This window comes from Leucopleurus acutus (assembly GCF_964270905.1).
Source record: "Leucopleurus acutus genome assembly, chromosome: 9".
Taxonomy (NCBI): domain Eukaryota; kingdom Metazoa; phylum Chordata; class Mammalia; order Artiodactyla; family Delphinidae; genus Leucopleurus; species Leucopleurus acutus.
Window position 1 is genome coordinate 33,421,684 of NC_139144.1, and position 25,078 is coordinate 33,446,761.

Genomic DNA, 25,078 nt, shown 5'->3' on the forward strand with positions numbered 1-25,078 from the left:
GTCAATAAAAAAATTTTTTAAAGAACTGCTTCAAGAAGGAGGTAGTACACAAAACACAAAACTAAATTTAAGAAAATAAAAACCAATGCCTAGAAGTTGAAAACTAACTGAAACAAATGAACCTAATGGTATATCAGTTTGGTAACAAAATCACGCAGAGAAAAGAATTATTCCAATTGATCTTAGAACAAAATATTCTGACTATACAGTTTTTAGTGCAATACATTCCTAGGACAAAAATATTAAAAGGGCAAACAAATCTTAAAATACCTAATGTCACTTAGTATTCTTATTGTTAATAGTAACAATTGTATTATTATTAACATGAATATATTTTAACATAATACAACTAAGAAACTATGTTAAAGCTGCTAAGGACTAATGTTCAGCATCAAAATGTCAGTTAAAAAACCTTGTAATTTTAAATTGTGGTTGTAAATATCAGTATAAACTTGTAACTTTATTTTTAAAAAGGTACTTATTTTCTAACTGTCCACTGAAGGGCCAAGAAACAATGATAATCAAGTAGCAACAAGAATTCCATACTCTGGTCTCAAAACACCTTCACACGCTAAAAGGACTCAGGGTTTTTTATCAACAGTCAATCCCAGGAAATGTACCAATTGAGCCTGGGATACCACATTATGATAGAAAGCAAGGAAGCTATCAACAGCTAATATTGCCATATTAAATAAATACAGAAAATATCAAAATGTTCCCCCTTGTGGCCAAAATAGAATAATGTGAGTATCAAACAACTGCAACTGATAGAAATACATTGAATGTGTAAAGCCATGAGTTCGTAGACATGCAAAAAAGGAAAGACATGCAAAAAAGGAAAAAGACAGAGAGAGAGATTCTTTGGACAGCATGGAGGTTGCTAGGTAACCAACACATTACTCTGAAATTGGATAATTTAAAGGAAATAATTAAAGATCTTTCCTGTCTTTTCGGTATGAACAGTATTTCAGGGTAACCAAATAAGCCTAAAGGATGCAGAAAAGTTTTGCTATACAGAAGACTTCTAGCTAATAAATGTAGAAGTAATGATCAAATTAGAAAATCACCATCTTGCAACCCCTATTTCAAAATGAATCAGACAATAGTCATCAATAGATATTAAAATCATTAGTTAAAAGACTGCTGGGAAATTTCACAATGAAGGAACTACACTGTCACCACCTGAATTAAGCATTACTACAAACTTGAGACAACCTGACACTATGTGGTTCTCCAGGTGATGAAACAATATAAAGTCTGTAACATCACCTACAGCTAGTCTCGTCAAAACTTGAAACAGAATTTAATCGAGTCTTTAGATCTCACTTCTAGACAGCAGGACTGACCCACTTTCTTCAAGAAGTAAATGGAGGGGCTTCCCTGGTGGCACAGTGGTTGAGAGTCTGCCTGCCGATGCAGGGGACACGGGTTCGTGCCCCGGTCCGGGAAGATCCCACATGCCGCGGAGTGGCTGGGCCCGTGAGCCATGGCCGCTGAGCCTGCGCTCCGCAGCGGGAGAGGCCACAACAGTGAGAGGCCCACGTACTACAAAAAAAAAAAAAAATGGAATAAATGGAATAAGGGAGGGGAAAAGGAGCAGTCCTCCAGATGAAAAGAGATCCTAGAGATCCTAAGAATCAAATTCAAGATGTGGACCTTGTTTGGACTCTGATCTGAAAAACATAATTGTAAAAAGGCATTTCTTGAGACAATTGGAGAAATGTTAATAGTTTATATTAAAACCTCAGAAATGTTTTATTTCCTTTGTTAGATGTAAAAATGGATTTGCGGTTACCTAAGGAAAAAAATTTTGTCTTTCAAAGCATAATGAAGTGGCTGGGTAAAATAGCATGCCATCTAAGGTTTGCTTTTAAATACTTCAGCAAAACCAAAAACAAAACACACACACACAAATAGAAACAGCTCCAGTTACCAAGATACTCACTTACCCCAGCGTAAGAGCTGCGAGTTCTTCAACAGCCACAGAATATTGTCCCTGCTTCAGCAACTCAGATACTCACCACGACTCAAGAGTTGTCGAGTAGAAGCAAGGAGGTCAGAACTGAACTGGGCAAACTCAGCAACCTCACCATAGGAGCCAATTTCAACTTCATGGTGCCTGGCCCTGCTTCACAGACCTGGTGTGGGCAGCATTTCTGACGTAGGACACAGAAAAAACAATGTAAATGGTAGGGCAGATACCTTTGTAGAACAATTCTGTTTCCAAGAAGATCTGTCCATCACTGATAGGAATGATATTCGTTGGAATGTAAGCAGACACATCACCAGCTTGTGTTTCTGGTAAAGAAGTCAAGGAGCCACCACCAAAAGAATTGTCCATTATGTCTGCTCTCCTGTAGATGGGAGTGTAAGTAGAACACACCATCAGGTTGGACCTCACGAGTAGCTGAGTGGTCTGCAGACCAGCAGAGGCACCAGCCTGCTTGGATAATTCATCACAGATGATCAAAGCATGTTTGCCATTATCCCTAAAATGCTCTCCCACAGCACAGCAAGAATAAGGAGTCAGGTACTGATGGAGGGCAGTGTCAGCAGCAGTGGTTGAAACCACACTGGTGTTCTTCAAGGCATCCACATCTGTACGTGTTTTCACCAACTGGGCAACAGTGGATCTCTTCTGACCGACAGCACTGTAGATATAGTATAGCTTCTTCTTTCCATCAGATCCATCACTGAAATGTTTCTGGTTAATAATTATGTCAATCATTGATGTTCTGCCAGTCTGTCAGTCACCAATCGTCAGCCTGTACTGACCACAACCAATCAGCACCAAGCTATCCACAGCATTAATGCCAGTCTGCACTGGTTTCTGCACAGAGATTGGAGAAATGATGCCAGGGGCTTTCAGGCCAACTCACCATTGGGTCTTAGAACCAACTGGATCCTTGCCATCAGTGACATTACCAAGGGCATCTACTACACAACCCAGTAGCTTCTCACCAACTAGAACATTCACAATGGCTCCCGTCCTCTTCACAGTATCTCCTTCCTTAATTAGTTTATCATGTCCAAACACAACAAAACCAACATTGTCAGTTCCCAAGTTGAAACATACCCTTTAAGCCTGAAGAAAACACTACCATTTCGTCTGCTTGAACATTCCTCAGCCCATGTATTCAACCAATACTATCATCAATACTTGAGACACACCTGTTTCTTCACAGTCAACAGAGGTTTTGGCTCCAAGATTACGCTCTTCAAGAACAGAGGATACCTCAGCAGTGCCAGTCGTCTGAAGACAAGTGTTAAGAGGCATGGAGGTTCCCTGTGGCAATGAAGGATGATCCCAAAGCATTCTGAAGACCAGTCTGGCCTGCCAAGGGAGGGTGCAAGCCACAGCCCAAGGCCATGTGTCCAGACAGCATCTTTGCAGCTCTCCTTGGGTGGTTCCTCTGCAGCTGCAACCTCTGGACCGACTTCCAAGCAAATATTAACCAAAAGAAATTACACCAGTATCTTGAGATACTATGTAAGAGGATTATGAGATAATTATATTAGTATCAGACAAAATGTTTCTAAGAAATAATCCTTGCTATGGATGAAGTCACATGTAAAGATAAAATAATGCAAGAATAACTCACTAGATACATAATATATATGCTTGTATATTTTACTTTTTATTATGAAATTTACAAACATATACAAAAGTAGAAAAAATAGTACAATGAACGCCTATAAATCCACTGAGATTCAGCCACTGTTAACATTCTGTCATATTAGCTTTATTGATTTATCAATCTATTTCATTTTTTATTATTCTGGTTGAGTTGTTTCAAAGTGAGTGTCACACATTATGACATTTTATGCCAAAATACTTTACACTGCTAAAAGAAAAAAAAAATTCTATCTAAATACAATGGTATTGCCTCCCCAACATGAAAATAGCTCTCTAGTTTCAACTCACACCCATTCTATATTTAAATTTACCCACATCCTCAGTGTTATTTATAGCTCACTTTTTCATAGCAGGATCCAGTCAAGGATCATCTACCGTATTTAGTTGTTAAAGCTCTTAAATTTAATCTATAGTTATTGCCCCTCCCCCATTTTTAGGAAATCCCATTTCTAGAAATCTATCCCAAAGATAACACTAGCAAAAAATTTTTTTAATTAATTTTTTATTGAGGTATAACTGACATACAACTTTATATGTTAGATACATTACATACAACTTAGGTACATAACATAATGATTCGATATTTGTATACACTGTGAAATGATCACCACAGCAAGTCTAGTTAACATACGTCACCATACATAGTTACGGAATTTTTTTCGTGACATGAGCTTTGATGATTTACTACTCCCCTAGGGATTTTCAAACATGCAATACAGTATTATTAACTATACTCGCCATGCTGTACACTACACCACCACGACTTATTTATTTTATAAATGGAAATTTGTACCTTTCGACTCCCTTTACCCATCTGCCCACCCTCCAACTCCTGCCTCTAGCAACCACCAATCTGTTCTATCTATGAACTTGGTTTTTGTTTTTGTTTGAGATTCCACATATAAATGAGATCATAACCAGCAAGTTTGTTTTAATACATACATACAAAGGTATTCCCTTCAGCACTATTTGTTACAGTAAAAAGACTGAAAACAAACCAAATATTCATTAAAAGGGGACTGGAGGCATGAACAGCCACACAATGAAGTCCTGTGCAACATTTAAAAATGAGAAAGACTCTTGAATACTGCTATGAAGTGATCTCCAGAATATATTTTTAAACGTATAAATCATGTCAGACAGTGGGCATAAAATGCTACCTTTGTTTTTTTTTTTTTTTTTGGCAGTACGTGGGCCTCTCACTGTTGTGGCATCTCCCCTTGTGGAGCATAGGCTACGGATGTGCAGGCTCAGCGGCCATGGCTCACGGGCCCAGCCGCTCCGCGGCATGTGGGATCCTCCCAGACCGGGTCACGAACCCGTGTCCCCTGCATCGGCAGGCAGACTCCCAACCACTGCGCCACGAGGGAAGCCCAAAAATGCTACCTTTTATCTAAGAAATAATTGAAGAGCAAAGCAAAAACTAATATAAATGAAAGGCAACATCATTACAAACCATGCAGTAGATATAAAAAGGACAATAAGATATTACCAACAATTTTATGCCAATAAACTTGAAAATTTAAATAGACAAGAAAAACAGAAAAACCAACTTACTAAAACTAACACAAAAATTAAAAGTAAATCTAAATAACCCTATACCTATGAAAGAAAATGAACCCATAATTAAAGACCTTCCCCAAAAGAAATCTCCAGGCCATATCACTTCACTAGTGACTTCTAAATTAACAAAGAAATAATATCAATCTTACGTATGCTCTTATAGAGAATACTTTTCAAGTTGTCTTATGATATCAGAATAAACTCAATACCAAAACTGAAGGACTTACAAGGACAGAAAATTACAGACCAATTTTTTTCATAAATCTCATAAATCTATTGATTTAAAAACCCCTAAAACAAAATAGTAGCAAATTGAATCCAATAACAAAAAATAAATAACACATTACAACATTTAATGCAATGTTAGTTTAATATTTGAAAATCAATCAATGCAATTCACCATATTAACAGAATAAAGAAAAACATGCAAACTGACAGGAATATGGAATAGAAATTTAAAACCCATTCTACAGGTACCTGAGAGTTGTGCAGTAAATCTACAGTACAAGAAAACAATTATACACACACACACACACACACACACACACACACACACAATTATTCCCAGGGAAATAGGAGCAACTTGGTTTAGAATATTGCCAGAGTTACTCTCTCCTCTGGGCTAGGCCTCACTTTCTTTAAATTAGCAATGAGATAAGTTTGGGGACACCAACAGACAGAGACTGGTCCAAGGGTCCTTCTATTAGTCCCTTTATTCTCTGTCTTGAAGACAATGCTTTTTCATCCTTCTGCTGGTAGAACTTTCTTTTTTCCCGTGTGTGCATGAACAGTTCGGGACCTCCACTCCCACGACGTTACATGTTTGCTCACCATCTACAACTATGTCCTGTGGGCACAACGGAGCAACTGTTTCAAAGGAGTGAGGTGTTATGGCCCTGCTATTACCTCCCTGAGTGTGGGCAAACATGGAGACATCTAATCAAAACTCTACTGCCAGTGAGAGTGCCAAATGCACAACCACTTTGGAAGACACAGTGTATTTCTTAACACACTCACCATACGACCCAGTAATGTCACTCCTAGGTATCTATCCAAAAGAAATGAAAAGTTATGTTCACAAAAAAGACTTCTATAAGAATGTTCATGGGAATTCCTGGTGGCGCAGTGGCTAAGAATCCGTCTTCCAATGCAGGGGACGTGGGTTCAATCCCTGGTCAGAGAACTAAGATCCCACACGCTGCGGGGCAGCTAAGCCCACATGCCACAACTACCGAGCCCGTGCACTCTAGAGCCTGTGTGCTGCAACTACTGAGCTGGCGCGCTGCAACTACTGAGCTGGCACACTGCAACAATGAATCCCACGTGCAGCAACTAAGACCCAATGCAGCCAAATAAATAAATAAATATATATTTTTTAAAAAGAACATTCACGGCAGTTTTATCATAATAGCCCTAAACCAGAAAGAGCCCAAATGTTTATCAACAGGAGAAGAAATATACAAACTGTGTTACGTTCATATAATGAAATACTACTCAGCATTAAACAAATTACATATGCAACAACATAAGTGAAAATCAGAAACATTATGATGAGTGAAAGCAGCCAGAAACAAGAGCACACACTGTATGGTTCCATTTATATGAAATTCTAGAAAAGGCAAAATTAATCTATGGTGGAAAAAACTGCCTTGGGGTGGGGTAGGATTTGACTAGGGACCATATAAGGGGCCTTTTTGGTGGGATGGTAGTGTTCTACATATTAACAGAAGTTTGGGTAGCAGGCTAATGAATTTGTCAAAACTCAGCTAATGTATGCTAAAAATGTGTGCATTTCATTGTATATAAACTTTACATCTAGGGAAGAAATTTTAAATACTAAACTTGAGTTAATGACATGCATGTTAAAGTACTTAGGGAAAAGTGGCTGAAAACTGTAATTTGTTTCAAAGAGCATAAAAAAATAAAATGGTTTAATTGACAGATGTGGCAGAGTATAACAAAAGAATTAATGGTAGAATCAAGACGGTGGGCATATCCTTTCAACCTTGCTGTATGTATGAACTTTTCATAGTAAAATAAATGTAAAGCTCTGTCGCCTCGTTTGAAATAGGTTGTGAGGAAGCTTTCCTCAGGTAGATATATTAAGTAGCAAGCAAGCATAATTTGAAGAAAGAGAGGGACTTGTTACAGGAATGTGAACAATATAAATTTTCATTCCTTTTAAGCAATATGTAAAATTTGTCTTCATGATAGCATGTGCACAGTTCTTGGTGTGACTTAAAAACATTAGTTGATAGTCATAATTTGACAGTGCCATTTGTTTCCTATAAGAAATGAGAAAATCATTAATTGCACAGTATGAGGGGAGGGAAGCTTATAAAGAAAAATTTGACCAGGAAATTCCCTGGCGGTTCAGTGGTTAGGGCTCCATGCTTCCACGGCAGGGGGCACGGGTTCGATCCCCGGTCAGGGAACTAAGATCCCGCATGCTACGCGGCACGGCCAAAGGGAAAAAAAAAAAATTGACCAAGGACCTCCCAGGACATGACTTGATTAGTAAAGCAGATGTATTTTAGTTTCTTCTAATTACCTCCCCAACCGGGGTTGCGGTGGGGGGAGTCCTATACAGCTTTTCTGGCATAGAATTCTGTTATTTCCTTGCTGCTTAGCAGCAAACTACAATTATGTTCCAATTATTTGTCTTCTTAAATCAAGCAAAATGAGAACAGCTCTGTGTAAATTATAATCTGTATAATTATATCAGTGGTCTTCAAAACTTTTTTTAACCTCAACCTACCAAAGAAATATATTTTACATCATGACCCAGGAAACACACACACACACACACACACACACACACACACAGACATATGAATAAAAAGTTTCAGGAAATACTGTTATTATTTATGATGCCATCTGATATTTATTTCCATTTTATTCCATTACTTCAAAATGCTAGTCATAACCCATTAAATTGATATCCTATTGAAATACTGTACCATGTAACAGACTTTTTTAGAAAACTCTAAGTCCTGGATGTGGACTGCATTGTGACACAATCTAAGAAATGTAAAATATCTTTCTATTGCTTTATAAGTGCTATTCCACAGACTCCTTTTCTCGTGATAATTAACTATGTATTGAACCAACTCTGTGCAAGGCCTCGTGCTAGGAACTTGAGATGAACAATTTCATTATACTTCTTTTATATATTTCCTTCCTAAGAACTCAAAGGGTTTTAGATATACTCTGTTTATTGTAACAAAACCCCATGGGGTCACAAAGGATAGGCATCATCAATGCTTTGGAGCTGAAGGCACTGACTGAGTCAGAAATCACATATTTGCCAAAAGTCATACTATTAAAGTAATGGAAGTTAAGAAACAAATTTTCTCAACTTCAACTTTAAAATGCTAGAGTATTTCAAAAAATCAACTTCAAAAATCATATTTATTTTCTATATTAAAATACATAATGACTTTTTTGCATAGAAATAACTAGATTAAAAGTTTGATCGTGTCTTATTTAAATTATATCCATCTATCATAATACAGTCAGATGTGCATTAAACACTGTTTAAAGATTAAAAAAAAACATTTTTCTCAAGATCCCCAGAGAAAAACTAGGAGAACACCACAGAGAATATGAGCAGAACATGCAGAGTCATTCCTGTTTACTTGTACTACTACCCTTGAAACATACCCTGGCATCCCACAGATTTCATCTACTAGCATGAATTACTTTGCAGAAAATTTCTTAGTTCCTTACACAAGCAGACATGCGTCGCATCTCTTCTGTTTATGTCTCAATTCTAGGAGTTATCAAAGTTTTTGTTCTTTTTATTTTTCTATATGCAATAAAAACTAAATGTAAATAGATACTATTTATAAATTACATCTAATAATAAATATTGGGCAGGCCAAAAAGTTCCTTCGGTTTTTAAATAAAAATAAAAGACACACTTTTCATTTTCACCAGGAACTAGTTATTGAACACATTCACCGTTTTGTTCCACTACCTTCTGCCATTTTTCAGGCAACTTCATAATTCCATCTTCCCAAAACTTTTAATCTTTTTGAGCAAAGAACTGTTCCAGGTGCCTTTTACAGCCTTCCAGGGAATTGAAATTTTTTTCCATTATGAGAATTTTGTAAAGACTGAAATAAATGGAAATCCAAAGGTGCAATGTCTGGTGAATACAGCGGATGAATCAGAACTTCGCAGCTGTAACAATTTTTGCTTGGTCATCAAAGAAACATGTGGTCTTACGTTATCCAGATGGAAGATTATGCACTTTCTATTGACTAATTCCGGAACTTTTCGTTGAGTGCTACTTTCAGTTGGTCTAATTGGGAGCAGCACTTGTTGGAATTAATTGTTTGGTTTTCTGGAAGGAGCTCATAGTAGAGGACACCTTTCCAATCCCATCATATATACATCACCACCTTTGGATGAAGGCCGGCCTTTGGTGTCGTTGGTGGTTGTTCATTTCACTTCCCCACAATCTCTTCCATTCCACGTTATTGTACGGTATCCAGTTTTCATCACGCATCACAATTTGTTTTAAAAACGGAACGTTTCCTTACGTTTAAGTAGAGAATTGCATGTGGAAGTACCGTCAAGAAGGTTTTTTCGCTTAATTTATATGGAACCCAAACGTTAAAGCAATGAACATAACCAAGCTGGTGCAAATGATTTTCAGCGCTTGATTTGGGTATTTTGAGTATGTCGGCTATCTCCCACGTGGTATAATGTTGATTGTTCTCAATTAATGTCTCAATTTGATCGCTATCAACTTCAACTGGTCTACCCGACCGTGGAGAATCGTCCAGAGAGAAATCTCCAGCACAAGACTTCACAAACCACTTTTGACATGTTCGATCAGTCACAGCACCTTCTCCACACATTGCACAAAATCTTTTTTTGTTTCAGTTGTGCTTTCCCCTTTCGTGAAATAATATAGCATAATATGCCAAAAATGTTGTTTTTTCTTCCATCTTCAATATTAAAATGGCCACACAAAAATTCACCAATTTTGGTAAGTTTTTTTTTTCAATGCACGCTGATATGATAGCCGTCACAATACAATCTAAAAAAACTGTTTCGAATGAAGTTAAAGACAACTAAGCGCTACTAGAACCATCTTAGGGAAAAACCCAAACGAACCTTTTGGCCAACCCAATACAACAAAACACATATAAAGCCTCTGCAAGGAAACTTACAAAAGTTTACTGAGAAACTTTAAAGAAGACCTTAATAAATTCTGCGAGTTACCATATTTGCGGAATGAAAGACTCAGTATTTTAAAGATTTCAATTCTTTCCAATTCATAGTTTGAATTTACTCCCAAAGTTTTTGTTCTTAAGCTGAAAATCATTACACATTAAATTGAACTAACAAATAAATTCATTTGTTAATTCATTCAACAAATATTTACTGTGTGCTAGTTACTGTGCTGGGTACTAGGAACCTGACGGTCTCTGAATATACAGAAAGGCCTCCTACTTTAGAATGGTACTGAGAGAAGGTCTCTCTGTAGAAGTGGCATTCAGTTCAGACTTGAAGAATTTCTCAAGAAAAAGCCACTCGTGCAAAGACCTGGGAGAAGCGTAATCGGACAGAGGGGACAGTGTGAATGAAGGACTAAATGCATGAAGCAGGGACAAGTCAAAACGGGATTCCAGAGAAAAGGGCGATCTCTTAAGGCTGGGAACGGAAAACTTGTAATCCTAAGTAGGTAAAACTTGAGAAACACATTGGAAAAACTAATCGTACTCAAACCGAAGAGAGTAAGAGAAAGGCATTCCAGGCAAGGAAATGGAAAAGAACAAATCTGAACTACATGATATAAACTAGGGCAGCCAAAGCCTGACAATAGGATTGTTTCATAGTTGTGACTACTTCTGGGCTCGGCTTCATCTGCTTGGAATTCCAACAGGACGTTGTAAGACGGCAAAGGGTCCCAGCTGTGCCTAGAGTTGGGACACTACTGCTATGCAGCCAGCCCTCATGCCTTATCATCAGCAAGAAATACTAGCTATCTTGGTTTTGCAGAGGCAAAGAATACTTTCCATCTAGCCTTCTGCGTTGTGAAGAAGCCAATTCTCCCCACCTTGGCATCAGTGTATGTGAAGTGAAGACTCTCTGAAGAAAGGTGTAGAAGGTATAACTTAAAGTCTTTCCCAAGCTCATTACTTCCCTGATAAAGTTAACTGAGCACTAATCGACAGTAAGAAAAACTTCCCTCTCTCAGAGCTGTGGCCTTGGCCTCCTTTTTAGCCTTAGGAAAAATTTATTTCTAGAAACAGAAGGCAGAGTGACCACTTATGCAGTCTCCAAGCCCCTCAGCTGAGGCTCTGTTAGAAGTCACTTGTTTTAATCAAAGAAAGAGCTACCTGTCTTCTGCTGTTAACCATGGTTATTTAGCACTGTATTTAAACTCAATATTGTTTTTAACACATGATATTTAGGAAAAAAGGTAAGAAGAATTAAGTCATGCAAAGAGACAGAAAGTGATTTTTAATTAAAACTATCAATATTCATACCACCTTCCCTGGGAGAGTTTATTTCCAAGCACCACTTAGGTACTTTCCAAGGCAGAAAATGACAGCAGCCAGCAGAGAAAAAGAAAACAAACTATATTAATATGTCAACCCTCCAACCCCCAACTTCTGCCTGCCTTTCTCCTCCAAACTGTGTCTTTGCCTGGAAGCTAAAAGGAGAAGGCCATTTTTAGCTAAAACGCACTCTTACAGTTCACAACAAGCATTCTTTACATTCATTCTATTTTTAAATACATCAGCTTCAGGGGAAGACCAGAGGAAGAGTTGCCCTTTTATTATACAGGACAAGTAATAAAGAAGATGCTAAAAAGAGGATTTCCATGAAAGTTTTTCCTCGGTTCTACATGGAGAGATCAATTCCAGTCTGATTATCAGTACATGGACCATGTGCAGTAGGCAGCAGTCTTCCAGATAAAGAAAAAAGATGGACCCAGGGCTTCTGCAATTTAAAATGCTCTCAAATCAACACGGAAGCTTTGGAGAAATGGCTAGAGGTTTTTAAGGCTCAGACAGTATTCTAGAAAACTCAGAGATATTCTGTGAAACGCTCAGGTCAGACATATCAAGACAATCTGAGGTTCCTTTAAAGTCATCAAATGATACATGTGTGAAACCCAAAGAGATTACAAAGGGCAAAATAATAGACCAAGAATGTGGTCCTGAATCCCACTCTGTTCTCCAATAAGTGGAAATATTTTGGCCCCAGAAAGTCCCTAACCTAAGCCTTGCAAATAATATCTTAGTACTAGACTTGACATTGATGGAGAACTGCCATAGGTGAGTTGATAGTGCCCTGAATCCCATGTTGGATACAAAAAAATGGCCTTAATGAGGAGACTGAGAAGATTCTCTTCACCCTGGAGAATATGCACTAAGCCGATTCCTTGTTTCCCTTTATTCCAAGAAAGGATGTAACAGCCGCTATCGTGGCAGGCGTGTTCATAAGCTCCCAAATACCATGGCATGTGTTCATCTCCCGTCACCCCCAAACCCAGCCATCCTGGGCCATCAGCCTGGGTGGGGTTACCACCAATGCCTGGGGGCCCAATACATACCGTGTGACGCCTTTGCAGACTCTGTGCGCTCTGCTGACCCAGGCCGTTGAGGACACAGTGAGGAGATCTCTCTTGGATCAGAGCAGAGAAGTTTGTAAGTCTTGGGGACAAGATTAGGGGAGGGAAGGGGAATGCTTGACTTATTTAAGCCCAGATTGGCAGAACCGCTGGTAAGGCATGGTGGTCAAGAGCACAGACTCCTTCTAGGTCTGAATCTCTGCTGTGCAGGTTAAAAGATCTGTGAAAATGGGGGTACCAGAACCTACCTCACAAAGCTGTTCTGCATATTAAAACAAGACATTGTACATGATGAGCACAGTGCAGGGCACAGCCCTTAGTAAATGCTCCATAACTGTTACTGTAATGATCTCATTACATGAGGGATATTATTACAAATAAATTCTCCAAATCCTTCCTGCTCTAAATCCTTCCTCCCAGAGCATTTTGTGGTTTTGAACAGTTTTAATATACAAGGTATAGAGTCTCCTTCAGGAAGCAGGGGCCCGTGGCCCCTCTCACCTGGCGGAGGGCCCCTTTCTGGCCTCTCCTGATTCAATCATCCACTCAAGGTTTGGGGCCTGAAACTCCTAGTTCAGATTTGAAGAAAAAAATAGCAGAGGATTTTTTCCTCCTTTTCAAACTCATGAAGATGAAAAACAAACAAGCAAACAAAAAACACATTTACCTCAAAATTGAACATAATCTGTTATGGGTAAATTCCCAAACACCAGTGGTTCAAAATGTTTCCTCTCCTCAAGCTTTCTTATTATATCTCATATCACCATCCCACTTAAAAACAATCCTCAGAACCATAGTTTACTTTTCAGTGTTAACTATTAATGTCTAATTGGTATGAGATAGTAAAGAAAGAGTGGGTGGGTGGAAGAACTAAGCACCTGAGAAAGCTAAATGAAAAATAATGATTTACTTAAATGAATGATGATGCTAATCAACACTTAGAAGCAACGTGAAGTTACACTTGACCTAATAAGGACTCACTGGAGGTCCTAAACTCATTCAGGAAAGATGTCTGAAAGATACTAACATGGATAAAATCTAAAAAAAAACACAATAATTTAAAAAAATCTTTATGGCTTAACTTCCTTCCTTCCTTAATACACACTAATATTACTGATTCGTTTTAAGCCAAAAGCTATAAAATGACAAACCTGATCTGATTAAGCACAAGTATGACTACTAACCAATCCCCTCCCAGTGCTCTAACCCAATTATGGATTAGCCACTGTACATTTTATTCTCAGTCTTTTCCCTACTTCGCAAAATGGTTCTAGCCTGCTGCTCATGATATAAAACAAAGCCTGAGGATGATCACCAGTTTGGGATTTTCTCTGTTCTTCCAGTAGAGATATTTCAACACTTTATTTTGTCTCCCCCAAATGGATATTAACCAGACTTTATTAGGTTACCCTCTAGCATCTAGACAACAAGGAATAATGGAAAGAGGGCAGGCTTTAGATTTGTCCCACACCAAGGTCTAAATCTTTTATATGCAACCAAAATGCCCAATAATTGAGTGAAAGATATATCAACTGTGATATTCATTTCACACAATGAAATAACCATGAAAGTTATATACTTACTGACTTGGAAATAAGTTCATGATATGTTGTACAAAAAGAATGTCTTTTTTTAATATAAAGGTACAGATGCACAAAGCAAAAAGTGTAAAATGGCTGAGGAACTTGCATTAACAAATATTTATCAGGCACTTATTATGTGCCAGACACATAATGTATATGTGTACACAATTGTATATGCCCAGGTTATATCAGTGAATTAGACTCTAATTCACTCAAAAACCTATGGGACACGGCAAAAGCAGTTCTAAGAGGGAAGTTTATAGCAATACAATCTTACCTCAGGAAACAAGAAAAATATCAAATAAACAACCTAACCTTACACCTACAGCAACTAGAGACAGAAGAACAAACAAAACCCAAAGTTAGTAGAAGGAAAGAAATCATAAAGATAAGAGCAGAAATAAATGAAATAGAAATGAAGAAAACAATAGAAAAGATCAATGAAACTAACAGCCGGTTCTTTGAAAAGATAAACAAAATTGATAAATCTTTAGCCAGACTCATCAAGAAAAAGAGAGAGAGGGCTCAAATCAATAAAATTAGAAATGAAAAAGGAGGAATTCCCTGGTGGCACAGTGGTTAAGAATTCGCATGCCAATGCAGGGGACACGGGTTCAAGCCCTGGTCCGGGAAGATCCCACGTGCCACGGAGCAACTAAGCCCATGCGCTGCAACTACTGAAGCACGCACACCTAGAGCCGTTTAAAACTTACTGTAGCCTTAATGTACAGAACAAAATGACTTACAAGCAAATTTTGTTAGCAGTAGCTAGAGAATGGGTAACTGACCATTCTGGTGAATGCAGTGTTAGTCCCGCACCTGGTCCTTCTTGTGGCGTTTCTAAAAGAGCTCCCAACAAAGATCCACCTTGTCGACTATCAGGTAAAATAAAAGAACATATTCTAGAGGAAATAATACCCACAGGACTAACAAAAAATGCCACCGGAAAGTATAGAGTCTGCTCTTCCAGGGGAAAGTGCAGTGAAACACAGTATATTTGTAATAGATGTTCTGTTCCCCTGAACAGAGGTGCCTGCTATACTGCCTATCACACTCTAATGAAATATTAGAATGCTTTAGTATGACATGTATGAAGTTTCAAATAAATACATTAAGTGCAAAAAAAGTTGTTGATATTTACTCAAACGCGGGTGTTTCAATATTCACCTACATTACAAATCGCCAGCCACAGGTGTTAGTTTCTGCAAAAATCCCCCAGTCAATAATGTGTTAATACACAGAAACTGGTTGAATTTCTACACACTAACAACGAAAGATCAGAAAGAGAAATTAAAGAAACAACCCATTTACCATATCAAAAAGAATAAAACACCTAGGAATAAACTTACCTGAGGAAGCAAACAACCTGTACTCCGAAAACTGTAAGATGCTGATAAAAGAAATCAAAGATGATACGAACAGATGGAAAGATATACCATGTTCTCTGATTGCAGGAATCAACATTGTCAAAATGACTATACTACCCAAGGCAATCAACAGATTCAATAAAATCCCTATCAAATTACCAATGGCACTTTTCACAGAACTAGAACAAAAAATCTTAAAATCTGTATGGAGACACAAAAGACCCCAAATAGCCAAAGCAATCTTGAGAAAGAAAAACGGAGCTGGAGGAATCACGCTCCCTGACTTCAGACTATACTACAAAGCTATAGTCATCAACACAGTATGGTACCGGCACAAAAAACAGAAATATAGATCAATGGAACAGGACAGAAAGCCCAGAAATAAACCCACGAACCTATGGTCATTTAATCTATAACAAAGGAGGCAAGACTATACAATGGAGAAAAGATAGTCTCTTCAATAAATGGTACTGGGAAAACTGGATAGCTACATGCAAAAAGATGAAATTAGAACATTCTTTAACACCACACACAAAAATAAACTCCAAATGGATTAAAGACCTAAATGTAAGACTGGATACTATAAAACTCTTAGAGGAATATATAGGTAGATCACTCTCTGACATAAATCACAGCATATCTTTTTTTGATCTGTCTCCTAGAGTAATGAAAATAAAAACAAAATTAAACAAATGGGACCTAATTAAACTCAAACGCTTTTGCACAGCAAAAGGAAACCATAAGCAAAACAAAAAGACAACCCACAGAATGGGAGAAAATATTTGCAAACAATGCAACTGACAAGGGATTTAATATCTGCAAAATTTACAAACAGCCCATGCAGCTCAATATGAAAAAAACAAACAATCCAATCAAAAAATGGGTAAAGACCTAAACAGACATTTCTCCAAAGAAGACATGCAGATGGCCAAGAGGCACATGAAAAGATGTTCAACACCGCTAATTATTAGAGAAATGCAAATCAAAACTATGATATCACCTCACACCAGTCAGAATGGCCATCATCATAAAGTCTACAAACAATAAATTCTGGAGAGAGTGTGGAGAAAAAGGAACCCTCTACACTGTTAGTGGAAATGTAAACTGGAGCAGCCACAGTATGGAGGTTCCTTAAAAAACTAAAAATAGAGCTACCATAAGATCCAGCAATCCCACTCCTGGGCATATATCTGGAGGAAAACATGGTTTGAAAGGATACATGTGGGACTTCCCTGGTGGCACAGTGGTTAAGAATCTGCCTGCCAATGCAGGGGACACGGGTTCAAGCCCTGTTCCGGGAAGATCCCACATGCCGCAGAGCAACTAAGCCCGTGCGCCACAACTACTGAGCCTGTGCTCTAGAGCCCACGAGCCAGAAATACTGAAGCCTGCACGCCAAGCGCCTGTGCTCCACAACAAGAGAAGCCACCACAGTGAGAAGCCCATGCATCACAATGAAAAGTAGCCCCTGCTCGCTGCACCAGAGAAAGCCCACGTGCAGCAAGAAAGACACAATGCAGCCAAAAATCAACTAATTAATTAATTAATTTTTTAAAAAAAGGAAAGGATACATGCACCCCAATGTTCATTGCAGCAATGTTTACAATAGCCAAGACATGGAAGCAACCTAAATGTCCATCAACAGAGGAATGGATAAAGAAGGTGTGTTAGATATATACAATGGAATATTATTCAACCATTAAAATGAATGCAATAATGCCATTTTCAGCAACACAGATGGACCTGGAGATTATCATACTAAGTGAAGTAAGTCAGACAGAGAAAGATAAATATATGATATCAGCTTATAAGCAAAACCTAAAAAAAAAAAAAAAATACAAATGAACTTATTTACATAACAGAAAGAGACTCACAGACTTAGAGAATAAACTTATGGTTAACAGGAAGGAAGGGTGGGGGGTAGAGACAGACTGGGAGTTTGGGATTGACGTGTATACACTGCTATTAAAATAGATAACCAACAAGGACCTACTGTATAGCACAGGGAACTCTGCTCAATACTCTGTAATAACCTAAATGGGAAAAGAAGTTGAAAAACAATAGATACATGTTTATGTATAACTGAATTACTTTGCTGTACACCTGAAACTAACACAACCTTATTAATCAACTATACTCCAATATAAAATAAAAATTAAAAAATTTAAGTTTAAATTAAAAAAACCTCACCAGTAAACTTCGACTTGACAGTACAAGCCTAGGAACCACCTCCAATCACAATCCCCAGATTTGTTCCCATCAGTCCCTAAACTCAGACTCTCCTAACCTGAACAAGGCAATCTTCCATTTTTCTCTTTTGAAACAGCTATCTGGAATTCATGGAACAAAACCCAAATTATCTAAGATTCCTTTTAATCATTTACCATTTATTAAATGCACAATCATCATTAAAGAAAAAATTTATGATAACACTGTAAAGTACAAATAATAATTTTATTTCATCCCTGAAAACAAAAACAAAAATGTCAGCATCTAATGAGAGACTGAACAATTATTCCAAACTTTACCTGGAAATGGTATATAAATAATTCCTTCACATAAAGGTAGGGTACAGGGAAGAGTCTGGAAAGATATCTTTCATGAAATATTTTTTCATACTTACTTTAATAAAACATTATAATTATTGCTACTATGTCTGGTAGCACATTGTAATAATGAACAATACAATATCAAAACTAAATTCAATACAGTCTAAATCTAGAAGCTAGCTGCACTTAAGCAGTTGTTATAGAGAATAAATACTATGAAACATACGGCACCATATGGCAATTAAATTTGCTACAAGGTAAATTTAAATAAAGGTGTACTTTGCTCTATAGTAGAATTACCCAAGATTAAGATCTCTTGTGCTATATAGAAGAGCTGTTTTCCTGAAAAGATAGTCCATCTTCATAATTTAAATTACATTTTAAACGTTCTTAATTATTTTTAAGTGCTCATTATATAAAATGAATATCTAACGTATCTATTATACAAATCCAAAATTTCATAAAGCAGGATATTCTACGTACTATGTTACCATTTTCCAAGCAATTTAATGCAACACAAATACTTTTATTATATACATCTGGCTAAAGTCCTTAAGAGTCCCAGTCTCACAAATATCTCAGTTTTTCTCTCCCTTGCCAATATAATATAAGCAAAAATTACCAGAATATGGAAATAATGTGCTTTCTTGACAACATAATCAAAGGGTTACACTTTTAAATTAACATTCATGTATATGAAAATCATGAATTAATACTTACTTTTTATCTCATCATAAAAATCTTTTATTCTTCAGAACGTAAGTATATAAGAAAATGTTACGTATGAGATTAGAAATTACTATTTTAATGTTATTTAATTGTCCCAATGTTTAGAATAGGTTACGAACAGTGGCTACTACCCATTTCAAGATTATACTCTTATAAATGTAATTTTTAAAAATATACAATAATTAACCTCCAGTTATTCTGAAGGGATAGTGCAAATGAAGACATTCTTTGGGTCATGATTTCAAAACATTATTTTCAACATTATACTTCCTTTCTCTCTGCTCATAATCTGAATAACAAAATATAGTAAGTACTGGAAGTAAGCACATTTTCTAATAGTATTAGTCAAACAGTCACATCTACTGATAACAAATGACAGAATGATTCAGTAACAATATTCTTCACTTGTCTGAAAAACAAGTCATATATTTAAATAAATATTTTATAGAAATGAATCCATGTCTTTCAGTGTTTTTGTTTCAACTTGATCTCAAACACAAAGATTTATACAAAGATCACCTACCTGCTTACTACATCAACCATGTTACCAAGTTCCCTTTAAGGATATAGTACAGCGTTGAAGAGTTGTGCCTGAAAGCAAACTAATAACTTTTAAGATTTATATACAGAATTAGAGTTCCATGAATCCAGCATATTCCTTGAAAATGCATAGAGGTTTTATTGTAAAGTATTACTCTATGCTAGCCAGCGATATAAAAGCTTTTCTGCCATAGGATATAATCCACGGTGAACGTAGCAGCACAAGCTGATCTTCAACTGCTATCTAATGCTGCCTGATACATTTATCCTTTTATTTGTCGTCACAGGCACCAGATTCCCACTAGTACCATTGGTAGTGTTGGTTGCTGAGCCGTTTACAACAATATAGTCGACTTTGTTCTCCAGCTTTACCAAACGTTGTAAAATGTCATCCAAAAGGACAGCAATTGTTCTTTTTAAATCAGCTAGGGGAAAAAAAATGAGAATAAACCATATTAAAGACTGATAGAGCACTTAATATTTGTGTTTTCATAGTTTGAGGGGAAAAGTGAACAATTATCAAGTCATCCGAAAGGAAATATACTAGAGGGAAAGCACTCATACCACACATAGAAAAAGCCTATTTTAATGAATAGCATCACATACAGAGCTTCCTAACGGAATTTCAGAGTTATAAATGTAGGGAAACTTACTTTTCTAGTGCAATAAAACAGATGTAAAGGCTGGTTTAAAATGTTAGTCTCTCTGTAAGGAACCCATTTACTTTGAGCTTCTTAGTCTGAAAAGACAACTGTGGACTAGGCAGGTAAGGTAAAAAGCTAGCTGAACTAACTAAGAAATTCAAGGAAATGTAGAAACAAGAAACCTGGAACCTCCACAGGCTGAAGTTTAGGGGCAGCCTAGGATCCAGAGCAGACGCCAGGAACCCAATCAGTGCAGTACAGATACTAGTTCTGACTAGAAAATGATGGGGAAGACTGTATCTTCTAATCTCTCTGGGAGGTTAAAGGGTTTTAGTAGAATTTACCTGGAAAGAATGAAATTTTGACCCTTTGTTTCCCTAGAATCCTCTTTTCTCAGGTTTCCCAATGGCACCTAACACATATTATGTATTCAGTCAGTGGCAACTAATATTGTTATTTTTTGTTGGTCCTGGACCAAAAACGCAGCTCAAACCCTAATCTGTGATCAGGGGAAAAATAATTTAACAACAACTCATAAAGTTGCTGATGGTTCTGTTACTAAGCTATCAGGAAAAGCAGAAGAAAAAACAGATAAATTGGACTTCATCAAAATTTAAAACTTTTGGACATCAAAAGATATTACCCAGAAAGTGAAAAGACAATCTAGAGAATGGAAGAAAATATTTGCAAATCATGTATCTGACAAGGGCTTAGTATCAAGAACATATAAAGAACTCCTAAACCCAACAACAAAAAGATAAACCACTCAATTTTTAAAATCATCAAAGGACTTGAATAAACATTTCTCCAAAGAAGATATGCAAATGAACAGTAAGCACATGAAAAGATACCCAACATCACAATGAAATACCACTTTACGTCTACTAGGATAGCTATAATCAAACAAAGAGAAAATAAGCATTGGCAAAAATGTGAAGACACTGGGACCCTCATACACTGCTGGTAGGAATATAGAATGGCACAGCCACCACAGAAAAGAGTTCGGCAGTTTCTCAAAAAGCTAAACATAAAACGACCATGTGACCCAGTAATTCCACTCCTAGGTATCTACCCCAAAAAGTGAAAGCAGAGACTCAAAGAGATACTTGTACACCAATGTTTATTTCAGAATTATTCACAATAGCCAAAAGGTGGAAACAACCTAAGTGTCCATCAGTAGATCAAAAGATCAACAAAATGTGGTATTAACATACAGGGAATATTATTTAGCCATAAAAAGGAATGATGTTCTGATACATAATACAAAATGGATGAACCTTGAAGACATTATGCAAAGTGAAATAAGCCAGACAAAAAAAGGACAAATACTGTATGATTCCACTTATTTGGACTACCTAGAATAGAAAAATACGTAGAGACAGAGGTAGATTAGAGGTTACCAAAGACCAGGGGAAGGGGGGAATGGCAAGTTACTGCTTAATGGTAAGGTTACAGAGTTTCTTGTTCGGGGTGATGCAAGTTTTAGGTAGTAGTGATGGCTGTACAACATTGAATATAATTAATGCCACTGGACTGTACACCTAAAAATGGTTAAGATGGCAGGGCTTCCCTGGTGGTGCAGTGGTTAAGAATCCAACTGACAATGCAGGGGACACAGGTTCGAGCCCTGGTCTGGGAAGATCCCACATGCCGTGGAGCAACTAAGCCTGTGCGCCACAGCTACTGAGCCTGCACTATATAGCCCGCGAGCGACAACTACTGAAGCCAGCGACCTAGAGCCTGTGCTCTGCAACAAAAGAAGCCACCGCAATGAGAAGCCCACGCACCACAACGAAGAGTAGCCCCTGCTCACTGCAAGGAGAGAAAGCCTGCGTGCAGCAACGAAGACCCAACGCAGCCAAAAATAAACAAATAAAATAATTTTTTTTAAATGGTTAAGATGGCAAATTTTTTTTTTTTTTTTTTGGGGGCGGTATGTGGGCCTCTCACTGTTGTGGCCTCTCCCGTTGTGGAGCACAGGCTCCAGACGCGCAGGCTCAGCGGCCATGGCTCACGGGCCCAGCCGCTCCGCGGCACGTGGGATCTTCCCGGATTGGGACACGAACCCGTGTCCCCTGCGTCAGCAGGTGGACTCTCAACCACTGCGCCACCAGGGAAGCCCAAGATGGCAAATTTTATGTTACATACATTTTACCATAATTTTCTTAAAGTGAAAAAAGAAAAACATTTCAGAAAGGAGTAGTGAGAGTAGTGGTAGCAGGTGGTTGTAAAAAGTGATTAGAAATAAATCAACAAAAAAATCAAAGTAATATAAAGTGAGGGGAAAAACTATTTGGAGAAAGTCTAGTGATGGAGGAAATCAAGCAGTGTATCTTTTGGCATCATTCATCGTGAACACTTAAATATTCTAGTTTAGTGGGTATGCACAAGAAAAAAAGTATAAGAAAAATTCTTTGATAAGAAGTATTTAGGGATAAAATGTCATGGTATGTACAACTTGTTTCAAATGGTACCCCCTAAAAGCATATATATTTGTATAGAGAAGGAAAGATAAAAATATAGAAAAATTTTTAGTAAATGATTAATCTAGAGGAAAGATATATGATGTTTACCACATAATTTTCCCTAACTTTCTGTAGACTGAGAATTTTCAAAATAAAAGATTAGGTAGGGCTTCCCTGGTGACGCAGTGGTTGAGAGTCCGCCTGCCGATGCAGGGGACACGGGTTCGTGCCCCGGTCCGGGAAGATCCCACATGCCGCGGAGCGGCCTGGCCCGTGAGCCATGGCCGCTGAGCCTGCGCGTCCAGAGCCTGTGCTCCGCAACTGGAGAGGCCACAGCAGTGAGAGGCCCGCGTACCGCAAAAAAAAAAAAAAAGATTAGGGAGAGGGCGCATTTCTTTATTAAGACCTTTCAATCAAGAGCTATAATAGTATTTGGTAAGTTAAAATATATATATTTTAAAGAATCTTCCAGCAACAAGATTAAAAGATAACTGCTGAATCTGTTTTTCCCTGGCAGCCACCTCATGTATAATATTTGAAGTAGTCAACCTAGGCCAGAGAAGGCTACATAGAACAGACTGGGGTGGGAAGCTTACCATCATGTTAACATAAAATGAAGCTAAAGCCCTCAGAGGTTTGACACCAAGCTGAAGTGCGACATGAATTATAAAGGTACAGCCTACTCACTGATTAGTTATAGTTAGGAATAGCAATTAAAGGAAAAGTTGGAGTTCTTTAAAATCAAATATAAACAAATTTATTGTAATGTATATGTATTTTATATATATATATGTGTCTGTATACATATATATGTATATGTGCACATCAGGGTTTTTTTTTCCATACATTATTTAATATTTTCATTAGTAATAAGGATTAAATGATACGTAAGGCTTAGCTCAATGTGTGGTACACAAGGTCTCAACAAACCTTACTTGTTATTAGTTATTTTAATATTCAGTATACATGTCTATTTTTTTCCCGTATAAAATAGACTGAAAAAGTAAACATTTTAGGGGCTTCCCTGGTGGCGCAGTGGTTAAGAATCCGCCTGCCAATGTAAGGGAAACGGGTATGAGCCCTGGGCTGGGAAGATCCCACATGCCACAGAGCAGCTAAGCCTGTGCGCCACAACTACTGAGCCTGCGCTTTAGAGCACGTGAGCCACAACTACTGAGCCTGCGTGCCACAACTACTAAAGCCCACGTGTCTAGAGTCCGTGCTCCGCAACGAGAAGCCACTGCAATGAGAAGCCTGTGCACTGCAACAAAGAGTAGCCCCCACTCGCTGCCCTAGAGAAAGCCCATGTGCAGCAATGAAGACCCAACTCAGCCAAAAATAAAATAAATAAAATAAAATTTATTTTAAAAAAAGTAAACATTATTAGCAGGTAGGAAAACTAGAATCCAGACCCCAGTCTTTTGCTTCCAAGGCCCCAAATTCAGGGTTTTCCACTACAATGCAGATGCAAAAAGAATATATATATATATATATATATATATATATATATATATATATTTACCTCTGTAGTGTCTAAATGATGAGTAGATATACTGTATCTCATGATTATTTTTTAACATTTTCAATTTTTTTAATTTTGGAAAATTTCAAACATACACAAGCAGAGATAGAATAGTATAATGAGTACTCATGGACCTAATTCTCATCACTTGGCTTTCACAGTGAACAATATTTTGCCATTCTTGGTTCATCTCTCCTCTTCCACCTTTTTTCTCCAAAAGTATTTTAGGTCAAATCGCAGACATCATGTCATTTCACTGTAAATTCTTCGGAATGCACCTTTAACTTTTAAAGAACTTAACCATTGTGCTATTATCATGCTTAACAAAATTTATAGTAATTTCTTAATTTAAGTAGTTTAACACCTGTTCCATCTCCAGATTTTCCTGATTATCTGAAAATTGTCTTCTTACAGTTGATTTGCTTGAATCAGAATTCAAATGAAATCTACACATTGCATTTGACTATTGCTTCTTTAGAGGAAATGTATATATATCTTCAGCCTACCACAACAATTTTTTCCTTTTATGCTATTACTTTCTACATGCATACACTTTTTTTTCACACACAGGTTTTTTTATTACAAATAATTTGGGTTATAACAGTGACAAAGGCCACTACGTTTCCAATCTAAAATCCATGTAGCATATATCTGAGCTTCCTGCTTATATTTTATTACAGTGCTGCAGAATAGTGGTGTCCACAGCCTTTGATAAATGCTTACACCAATTCGCTTTGGAAAAATTCATTTTATTTTAAACATAATTTGTAAGTTAAGCAATTAGTTTTCCATCAAAAAAATACTCAAAGGAAAAGTTGGGTTTAATCAGAAAAAACTATACATTACTTTAACAATGTTCTAAATTATCACATATCCTCCTTT

The 25,078-nt window shown here is 37.4% G+C and overlaps 1 protein-coding gene and 1 pseudogene across 2 annotated transcripts in view; both read right to left on the minus strand.

Annotated features, from left to right (window-relative positions):
- Positions 1-1,945: 1,945 nt before the first annotated feature.
- Positions 1,946-19,568, minus strand: LOC309966305 (ATP synthase subunit alpha, mitochondrial-like; annotated as a pseudogene). The gene is made up of 2 exons: positions 19,549-19,568; positions 1,946-3,437 (listed from the first exon to the last, which is right to left on the minus strand). The product of its transcript is annotated as an ATP synthase subunit alpha, mitochondrial-like (transcript).
- CCDC126 (coiled-coil domain containing 126) overlaps positions 18,459-25,078 on the minus strand; it is a 53,878-nt gene continuing 47,258 nt past the window's right edge. Inside the window, exon 3 of the mRNA XM_082846385.1 lies at positions 18,459-19,990. Coding sequence (XP_082702511.1) covers positions 19,806-19,990 — 185 coding nt within the window. The 3' untranslated portion in view covers positions 18,459-19,805. The remainder of the gene's footprint in view (positions 19,991-25,078) is intronic.